At 38.4% G+C, this 10,228-nt stretch overlaps 1 protein-coding gene across 2 annotated transcripts; it reads left to right on the plus strand.

Annotated features, from left to right (window-relative positions):
- The first annotated feature begins 84 nt into the window (after window positions 1–84).
- Window positions 85–9,810, plus strand: LOC139452402 (myosin regulatory light chain A, smooth adductor muscle-like). Of its 2 annotated transcripts, none has more exons than XM_071233871.1 (8): window positions 85–188; window positions 3,072–3,090; window positions 5,412–5,495; window positions 6,698–6,773; window positions 7,066–7,167; window positions 7,825–7,903; window positions 8,256–8,304; window positions 8,738–9,810. In XM_071233871.1, the coding sequence occupies exons 2-8, from the start codon at window positions 3,079–3,081 to the stop codon at window positions 8,846–8,848; spliced, it is 513 nt and encodes a 170-aa protein (XP_071089972.1). In that variant the 5' UTR covers window positions 85–188; window positions 3,072–3,078; the 3' UTR covers window positions 8,849–9,810. The 2 variants fall into 2 exon arrangements, with proteins under 2 accessions (XP_071089972.1, XP_071089971.1); XM_071233870.1 differs by lacking the exon at window positions 5,412–5,495 and adding an exon at window positions 5,568–5,666.
- The last annotated feature ends 418 nt before the right edge of the window (window positions 9,811–10,228 follow it).

Below are 10,228 nucleotides of genomic sequence, written 5' to 3' on the forward strand. Positions count from 1 at the left end.
GCCTCACCCTGCGTGGCTAAAGGGCAGCCTTCCCGATATGGAGAATCGAGGCCGTGACGTCATCGGCTTGAGGTATGCATAATAACGGAGTCTGGTGAAATCACTTTCGTAGCGCCCTGTGCTCAGCCCAGTCGAGTGTCCGCTACCGGTATTTAGATCTTAGACCAGTCTTCGGAACCAAATTAAAGGTAAGTACATTTAAAATTGTTTATATGGTTTCAAGTTCATTTTGGTATCCCTGGGAATGTTCAGCTAAAATTTACGATTTCTTATAAAAAAAAGAGTATTATAGATATGTACAGTTATTTGATTTTATCCCATTAGATTAAATGATCCGTTGCTGCGATATGCTAGGTTATTCCTGCTTTGCAGCTGACACAGTTAGGGTAATTGTTCTTAACAATGTACATGTGTCATATACATTTCTTCTAACGCATACCGGCGTTATACCCCAGTAGCTTCGCGTCTGTCATCGTGTATCAAGGAGCGCAAGGATTGTGTTATGACTTTCTCTACTTTGCCAGGTGGTATTAATTAACACGGTAACATAAACAGTAGTACCATCGTAAATTATGCCTCTCGCGTGCTCTCCTTTACTACCTTGTCAATTTCACGTCGATGTTGTCTTTGTCCTGACTGACAGGGCATACGGTGAAATTGGCACCTAGACCTTGAAATGTCTGGGAGGAATTTTGTTTGATATCTTGTGACTAGGAGGATATTTGTTTGATATCTTGAGCCAAAATAGTATTTTGTTTATAATGATAGTATATTCTGTTTGTCTTGTTAGAAAAGGTGATTACTCAGCCGTTTGTTGCCTGAAAAAAATATGACATATGTTGGCAGTGGCGTCTTCGTCACTACTCAGCGAGGCTGAAGTGAAATAACAGTCACTCCTCCTGTTTCAACATCAACGTACATTTCAGCCGTGAAATGAACAAGCATTGTCGATTTCAGCTGTTGTTACTTTTTATTGTCAATTTCAAAATTGTGAATCTTTAACATTATACAGATAACATTCATGATTAATATTTCAAGGTTACATGGAATATCATATCCCTAGAACAATTTCCGTTTATCAAAAAGATGCAGGGGGAATTGGGGAGTGGGGTGCATATACATTTGGTGCCACAGTCTATAATCTCTTTATTGGTACCTGAAAAAATTCCATGTCCATCTAGAGAGAGGGCAATGTTCGGAGGTAGTGTGTGTGTTGCTATTCAATCCAGATGGTTCATTCGCTTGGTAGTGAAGGTAACAAGATGGAAAAGAGCATAGGTCTACCATCGTCTTCAGAAACATCTGGGGCACTCATGGGGATATTTCAAAACAGGCCAATCCAAGAAACAACATTCAGTTGAAACTTTTTTTCCGCTTGGAAACGAAAACCGTTTTATAAAATAACCTGCGTGTAACTGCCATTTTAACTGTAACTGACACCATCAATAACACACGATCAATCACTCAACCCTAAAGGGGCCTCACTGGTTGCTATCTGTTTTGCTGAAGCCGAGAGGTGGTGGAGGCGCGTGCACCGTAGGAAGCTGTGGTGAGAGGGGTATTATGTTTCTCCGTGCCAATTATAGACGTTTTCTTGGAAGTACCGTCTGTATTTGTAGAGGTCGGGGATCTCAAAGTACGATGGCTGAATCTGGTACGGGTTCCTGAGAGGGAGGGGGAGGGGGAGGGGCCAGTACGATGTGCTGCATCAGTCATTATGCCAAGGGATGCTTTATACTTGAATAACATGCTTGACTAAATTGTCAACATATGTCAAATCACATCATGTGTTACACTCACTGAAGACCTGGAATAAATATGTTTCTGGTAATAAATGAAGACGATAATTATAAACACTTTATTTAAAGTTTACAATAATATATGCCAACAGTTCTGAAACAGGTGAATTTCTTTTAACCTAGTTTCTACATCTTTTGCATATTTTTGGCATTTGTGTCGGTGCATAGCCCGTATAGTTCTTTTGACCTTTGACAACCTTTTCACCTTGTACGCCTTCGGGATGGAACATGAACAAAAAAGATACCTTCTCATAATGATCCCATACAAGGTCAGTATTATGAGACAAAAGGGGATACTATAAGATAGGATAAGATAAGTATTGTGTGACGTCCCATGAAGAAACAGTGGCAATATATTACAAATAGAGAACATAAAGATATATTCCAGATACAAAGTAGGGACATTCTAACAATGTAGTTTGAAAACAAATGTAATGTAATATAATGGTATGGTATGGTATGAATTGAACAATATTGTGGTAAAGTTGTACGTACAGGAAAAGGATGATCAAGATTTCCCCAGTTTTAAATAATTAAAGTTTTGTTTTAAGATACGATTAAACACTTGCCAGGTGAATCAGAAGTGCATACTAGTGCACAATACTCGTCTCAAAGAGTAACTTGAAAAGTTAGACATTTAATTCTTACTTATTTGAAAATTTGATTTTCTTTTCTAAATGGATACTGACGCGATCACGAACGGAAAGAAGATTTACATATGGATCGAAACAAGTTTGATTACATTGTTAAGTTTATTGTAACGAACAACATAAATGTATTCCTTGTCTACACATCGTCTAAGTGAAGCGGCATTCACTGAAGGATGATCACAGGTCGGGACAGATATATGGGATCTTTTGAGAATTCTGGATGTGCTCTCTTCGTTACTATGGCAACGTGCAAGGAATGTTCCTTTGATCGACGACTCAGATGGTACCGCCGGTGTAGACGAGTTGGCCGCTTGCCAATATTACCTACCTTATCGCTTACTGCCAACAGTTATGTATGTAGGCGGACGAAAAAATGTGCTGATGTGTATTACTGCGAATATCATGGTATAAAACATCAAGCGATCCCTGAAACACTTATATGAGACTTTATCCAAAAAGTAGGAACTGATATATATATCATTTGAAAAAAAAGATTATTCTAGAATTAGTTTTTCCTTTTAATAATAAAGTACATGCGTCTATTTCATGTATATTGCACAATGCTAAATCAGTTTCTTTTGAATACCTGTGAATAATGTTGTTCATTTCTTGTTCATTTCAGAATCAAAATGGCAGAAGAGGTAAGTGTGATGGTAACGTTCTGCGCATGCGTGACACCTGGGACTACTTTCGCTACGGCGGAGTGAGTTGCAGGTACTCGTGTATCGACATCGTGAACTATGAAAGTAGATCCGTTTTACCTACAGTAACGTAGAGAAGTCACGTGATAGAAGTTACCGTTTGCCGTGGTTGTATTGTGGCAACCGATAGATGAGAAAAAAGTGTGCTTTTATTAGACATATATATCAACAGCTTCTGAAAATGATGACTTTTCAAACATGACTGAAATGCAGTATTGGCAATCATTCTAAACAATAGACATCCATTTAAATGGACTATTAGATGAATTTTCTGTCCTTTTATAAGTTGCTCTACACAAAAGAGTTTTTTAACAGAATGATACTAATAATGTCATATATGTAATTAATGTAATCGATGAATTATTTGTCTCATTACATGTATATTAAATATGGATTCTTTTCAATGTTCTATAAATGTAACATATTGTCTAATTCATTTTATGTTTCGATCGCGATTTTCAATCTTAAATGTTTTTATATCCATATCGAGTTTTATGTTTGTGTCACTATGGAAACTATTAGGTGCATATACTGGTGTGACAGCAACATGTGCATTGGTTGAGTGATTTCTGGTCCAGAGCAAACAGACCATTGTCTTCTCTTTTGTCTCTCTAGATCTGTCTCTCTAGATCTGTCTCTCATTGTTCTTTCCTATACCATTTCCTTTCCTTACTCTGTTTGTATTTTCTAAAATTTGATATAAAATATTTGATTAAAGTTAGATTTGCTCTGGGTCTTGTGTGTGTAAATTCTATATTAGGAAATAGTGCCTCATTCTGAACATGTTTTTTCTAAATATTGTCACTCATTAATAATACCTATGGTCATAATTAATATCAATATTATGATTATCAGCTTTCAAATTGGGTCAGTATGGAAACGCTTGTTTAGAGTTTAATAAAGATTTGATGGTTTAGGAGTAGATCATTTCTGAAATGTAAAATTTATTATTTTTTTTACGAATGAGGCACTATGAATGATAGCCGCACATGTTTTGTACAGAAGACATTCCATTAGCGGTGTGTTGTTTTTGGTAGTCTCTAGACATCACTGTGGTGCTATTGTTATTGTTTGTAGATTTAATTTTGGCTGTTTATTAAATTTGCTTTTGTTGCAGCTTTTAAGGTTTTTTGTAGTGTCCCCGTCTAGGTTGGTCGTGGAGGGTAGTCGCACCGTAGCCGAGTGCTCGTGTGAATGTTGAGGAGTTTGCCTACCGGTGATGTTGACGTAATTACCTTTCGTACGCCAGAAAACCGGCTTTGCTAAATCGCAGAGTTTCCTCCCTTGACAACAAGCCTCATTTGAAAACCAAATTCAATTCGTGATATTTCAAAATTAAGTGAATGCCCAACTATTCAATTTTTAAGTGGAGATTCAACAAAATATAAATTGTCAATGGAAGAGAATATATGTAAATAAAAGATGAGACGAAAGTCATGTGACATTCTAACATGCGACTCTTTATATACTTGTGTCGATAATTCATGCAAATAAGATATGAAACTATTTTGTTGCGTTCGTGTTGACAAAACATATTCACTTACGGTTGATGACCTCAGCATTGAAAGTTATTTGAGCCTTTTTTATAAAGAGACAAGAAAATGAATCGGATGGTTATGCAGGTCGATTGCGTGTTAACGTACCCGTTGGTAGGGCGTTGCTCATCACATCAATCACTGGTTTGGTCCGGTCTCGAATAAAAACATGCCTACTTCATATAGCTTGAATGTTTGGCGTTAAACGAAAAACAAAGAAAGTTATTTCGACATAAAAGATTTCTCAATATCGAGTGTTGATTCAGCATGTCGATATAGCAAGCTTGGATACTCTGGCATACGAATCTCCGATGGTCCTGTCTCTTATTATAGAGGGGTTGAAAATGCCACTGAAACGTATATCTAAAATAACCGTTTGAAACAGTATTATTTAATGGTTAGATTTTGTTGTGATAAAAGTTGTTGAATGCCACTTAGAGTGTTCTCAGTAGAAAGGAATGCAGTTTTGTTTGTGAATAGTTTGTTTGATTTTGTATAAATTCCTATATCCATGTTTGTGTTCCGTATAAAACGGAAACACGTGAAATGTGCATTTTTGTGCTGTGAATAAATGGTAAAATAATTTTTTTAAAGGTTTTAAAAAAATGTAGAGTAGTATGACATTTTTTTATTTAAACGAAAACATCTATAAGTAAGTGGCATTTTCAAATAATAGAGACTTTTCTATCGTTATTAACTGTGTCTCACTTTTTATTCGTTTCACAGGCAGCGAAGAAAGGCCGCGGGGAAAGACAGGCCTCAAACGTCTTTGCAAAAATGTCTAAGAAAACTATGCAAGAAATGAAAGAGGTAGGGTCGTCTTGTCAAACTTGCGCTCAAGGAACATATGAACTGATCACGTAACATTTTCTTGTATTTCAGGCAATTAAAAGTAAAAGGGATGAACCCAAGCGCGCTCAGCGTGCAACATCCAACGTTTTTGCGATGTTTCGTCAGAGTCAGGTTCAGGAGTTCAAAGAGGTGACCAATCAGAAAACGAGACGTATCACATGACGTCATATCCGGTGACATGAAGAATTATGGCGCATGACTATACAACCATAACAAATTAACAACAATGTCCTCTCGTTACGTACTTATGACTAACAATCTCTTTTAACCGGCTGAAATGCATGGATACAAAGTTAAAGAAATTTAAAAATCAACCGTTATGGCTATTATAATATTTTGACAATGCCGATGAATTAATGACATTTTCAAGCATGTAACGTATCTTTGAAAGAACCAGTGAAGAGAACTTCAATTGCACAACAATGGTGCCTGCTGCCATGTCTATGAATTACCAAAACGTATATTTGCTGCGACGTCCAACAACTGGTTGTTCCCTAAGCTTCAAGTATCTATCCATGCACAAACAATACTCACCGGTGTTCAAAAATAAAACTCAACATCCCCTGGACCAAAAGCATGCTAAACGACCTATTTCAACTACAAAGATGACCATGTTTAACCTATCGCACGCCTACCAACAAACTGTTCTCATGCCTGCCAAGATGACCTGAGTTATCTCCCTTATTGATTGAATTTTCCCACCATCGGATGGAATTCAAGCGTGCACCGCCATCAACCAATAAGATTCCTCTTTCAACTTACTCTGACCAATCATCATGGATGATTTATGATCTGTCTATAACTAACAAATTAAGCACCTCTTTCAATAATACAACGTTATCCACCTATATATCTAAACAATATATTATCTAACAATAATATATACGAATGCTTTGAATTACTTGGAACTGATATTATATATATTTTTAATTAATATAATTCAAGTAATATTTCAAGTTGTTATATTTCATATTAATTTTAAAATATGATTGTGATCAATAGTTTTGGATATTTTGATATATTCACTGGATATTTTGTGTTTATTCACTGTTATATGTATATAATGTGCTCATTCGGTTTCGTGTGTTTAAGTGATCAGTTTTGTATGAAATGGCAGAACTCTGTCGTTCGTTTGTTAACGATACCTCCGTGTTCTTTAGGCTTTCACAATGATCGACCAAAACAGAGATGGTGTAATCGATATTGAAGATCTTAAGGATATGTACGGTAACTTTGGTGAGTATTGAATCACGCATCGTCAGTAATTTCGTTTATACCTCCTATGAGGGCTATAAGTCTGAACCAGTTCTCAAAGGTTCAATTTTGCTACAAAATGGAACTGAATAAACCTGGTGTGAACATAGTAAACATTTCTGTCGAGTGCAACCAGGCCTAGCTACACACTTTGAGGACTAGGGAAATAAGGTATCCACTTGTTCTCTGGACTAGTCTTATTAACGAATGTCTAAAGCTGAATACAATGAGACCGAGAGTTGACCATTAAGATGATGACGATGTGGTGTTTCAGGAAGAATACCCCCAGATGCAGAGCTCAAGGAAATGTTGGCCGAGGCACCGGGACCACTTAACTTCACGATGTTCTTAAACTTGTTCGGTGAAAAGTTGAGTGGTAAGTGGAAACGTTAAAGAAGGACTCAAATTACATCTTTAGGAGTATACGTTTCACGATTGATTTCACCACCATGAAAGCGGTGAATCGCTCAATCTCTCGCTCAATTTCTCTCTCTCAATTTCTATTTCACTCTCTCTCTCTCTCTCAATCTCACAATATCTCTCAATCGCTCTCTTAATTTCTATTTCACTCTCTCTCTCTCTCTCTCTCTCTCTCTCTCTCTCTCTCTCTCTCTCTCTCTCTCTCAAATTCTATCATGGCAAGAGTACAATAGTGCTGTATATTGCAAAGTAACGGAACCCGAGAACGAAGACTCAATGCAAGTGGTTGTTGTCATGGTAACAAATAAGCAAATACTAATATATCACCTCCACCATCCAATGAAAGGAACCATTTCCATGGCAACAGACAACCAGGTTGAAAACTACACTGACATGTATGGAATAATGCAATAGTCATTTGAAACAGCTTGAAAGCATATTGGTATGTGAGGAACTAGTGTCATGGTGATATGATATACACCCAGTGAAAAACAATAATGGTTTGCAGGGAAACTGTTGCCATGGCGACACAGAAGCTACGGACCACATAAAAATGGTCTCTGCTACAAGGTAAAAGCCTTGCAAGATAACAGTTATCTTATTCTGTTAACAGGCACTGATCCCGAAGATACCATCAGGAATGCATTCGCCATGTTCGATGATGCTGGCAAGGGAAAACTTCCTGAAGAATAGTAAGTACAGTCGAACGTCGTTGTCTCGAATTCGGATGTATCGAACCCCGGTTTTATCGAACTCGCTGTTCAGTCCCGGCAAACGTATAATACATGTTTGTGTATCACTATTTTGATCGGACGTGTCGTATTCACGGTTGTCTCGAACTTAATTTATGGTCACAAGAGTTAAAACTAATTTATAACTGCTCTTTATAGGTCGAATTAAATTTATTTCCAGAATCTTGCTTCTGGCATAGGCCACTGACTGGCTATTAGTAGAATGATCACAAGACACAAACATGTGAAATCCAGCAATACCTGAATATGTATCATACTTCGATATTTCAAAGCCTTCCTATTATTTTTTCAGCGTCAAGGATTTATTACAAAATATGGGTGATAATTTTACCGCAGATGAGGTGAGTAGAAAAAAGACACAACATGCAGTCTCCGTTATGTATCTGGAAGTCGTATTTAAGAAACGAATAAGGTGATAGGAATTAACATTTTAAGGACCAAATTTGTACCATCTTTGACGATAAGATATTCCTGGTTTCCTGATTGAATTACAAATCAGCCGTTTAAGGTCAGAAAATATGTCATTTTAAAGCGAATTGAGGATGTCAAAATGGCATTTGAACATCTCTTGGACCTACAACTATTGGTTGTAAAAGCACCACACTATGTAAGTAAACTCGATTTAGAAGATGCAATTCAGCTGAAGACAGAAACAGCTTTCACAACTTCACATTGGTTACTGGATATGTATAAACAGTACTTGCTATGTTGTAGGCCTCAGCATTGCACCAACATTGTCTCAGTGGTAAATCAATGTTCATTCTTCGTGTTCAGATCAAGCAGACATGGAAGGAATCCCCCATTGAGAAAGGCTTGTTCGACTACAATGAATTTGTATCTAAAATCAAGGGTAAACAAGACGAGGAGGAAATGGCAGCAGCCTAGTCTAGATGAACATCTAGTCTGACATCAACCCACACTTCTTAGCCTCTGACCCTCCCCATAGCCCCCGGGGACCCTATCTGTGATAGCACTGCCCCAGGGGCACGAACCACACTAATCCACCCAAGCGGAAGCCACAAAATGATCCCGGGGTCTTAGGCAAAGAGGGGATGCGTATAGATTATATTAGATTCTAAAACCTTTCACCGGAAGCTCTCGGGCCAAAGAGTGTACAGCATTCCATTTTCTGATTGGATGATAATAAGCCAATGGCGGCAGGGTTCAACTACCATCACCACTCCCGGACTCTGGATAGGAGCGCTCAAAGTCACTTCAGCTAAAAACAAGACCGCACCAAGGTGCAGACCACCTGCCCAATTTGGTGCTCTTACAGATGCCTTCAGAAACACGCTACGGGGATTGAGTCTGTTGGCCGACCACCCCCTTGGTCCGTCCCCACAATGATATGTCCTGGGGAGAGACCATGGGATAGTGGTCGGTTTGTCAAACTCTGTCCTCTTAATCTGTTGGCCCGGGAACTTCTCGTACAGCCTGCCCAGGTCTCTCTATCTCTCTCTTTCTGTAGAACCCGTAGTCTACCCAGGGTCTCCCTTGGTCGAACTCTTTCATCTCGTCAAGTCTGTGTGAACATTTCATGATGGGGTTGGGCATGAGGATTTCTTTGAATCAAACCCAGGTCATATATATGCTGTTAAAATGTGTATAATTTTTGTTACAAGTCGGACCTGTCGTTGTATCTCACTATAAAAATGACATGAAGCCTTTTGCACCCTGTCCTGGCGTGCAACGGGCTTCTGATTCACGGTAGAGCGAGGATGCGGACCTGATCTACTGTGAACCTACACCATAAGACATGGACGGTGTCTTCTTTGCATGATTTAACCCGATGTGGAATGTTTTTTGTGTCCTATTTATTTAATAAACACCTCTGTGCACAGGGTCAATGTTTTTTCTGTCCTCTTTGGTTGGATTTTTGCCAAAAAATACCCTACGTCTAACTACTGTTTGGAAGTTCTGTTCTAAGGCCCCCTTAGTCGTGACAGGATCTGATGATCAACAACGACCTGGTTGTCCGAAATGTGCCCGTGGTCGTATTGATCTGAGCCCTGAATCGCTTGTGCCTTTACTTCCCACCATACTGCAAAAAGCGGCTTTAACCAAAGCTCAAACCCTCACTCACTTAACGTCCTCTGAACCAGAATTTGATACCCCTCATTACTAAATCCCTGTTTAACTCTTGTGTGAAGTTCCTCCCATACCTCGTTTGGATCAATAACACAGCTATGGATAGCCTATATCAAGTTCAGATGAGACAAGGAATTGGTCCAAGACGTGAAGTTAGTTATTCGGTTCTCACGCGAG

Source organism: Haliotis cracherodii, unplaced genomic scaffold (genome assembly GCF_022045235.1).
Source record: "Haliotis cracherodii isolate W230 unplaced genomic scaffold, xgHalCrac1.p SCAF_9, whole genome shotgun sequence".
NCBI lineage: Eukaryota > Metazoa > Mollusca > Gastropoda > Lepetellida > Haliotidae > Haliotis > Haliotis cracherodii.

What these genes read in the sequence shown, in the direction of transcription:
- LOC139452402 (XM_071233870.1), top strand. An exon ending in AGGTTCAGGAGTTCAAAGAG is followed by an intron (nt 5,667 to 6,697) that starts GTGACCAATCAG and finishes CGTGTTCTTTAG; the next exon opens with GCTTTCACAATGATCGACCA. An exon ending in ATAATTTTACCGCAGATGAG is followed by an intron (nt 8,305 to 8,737) that starts GTGAGTAGAAAA and finishes CTTCGTGTTCAG; the next exon opens with ATCAAGCAGACATGGAAGGA.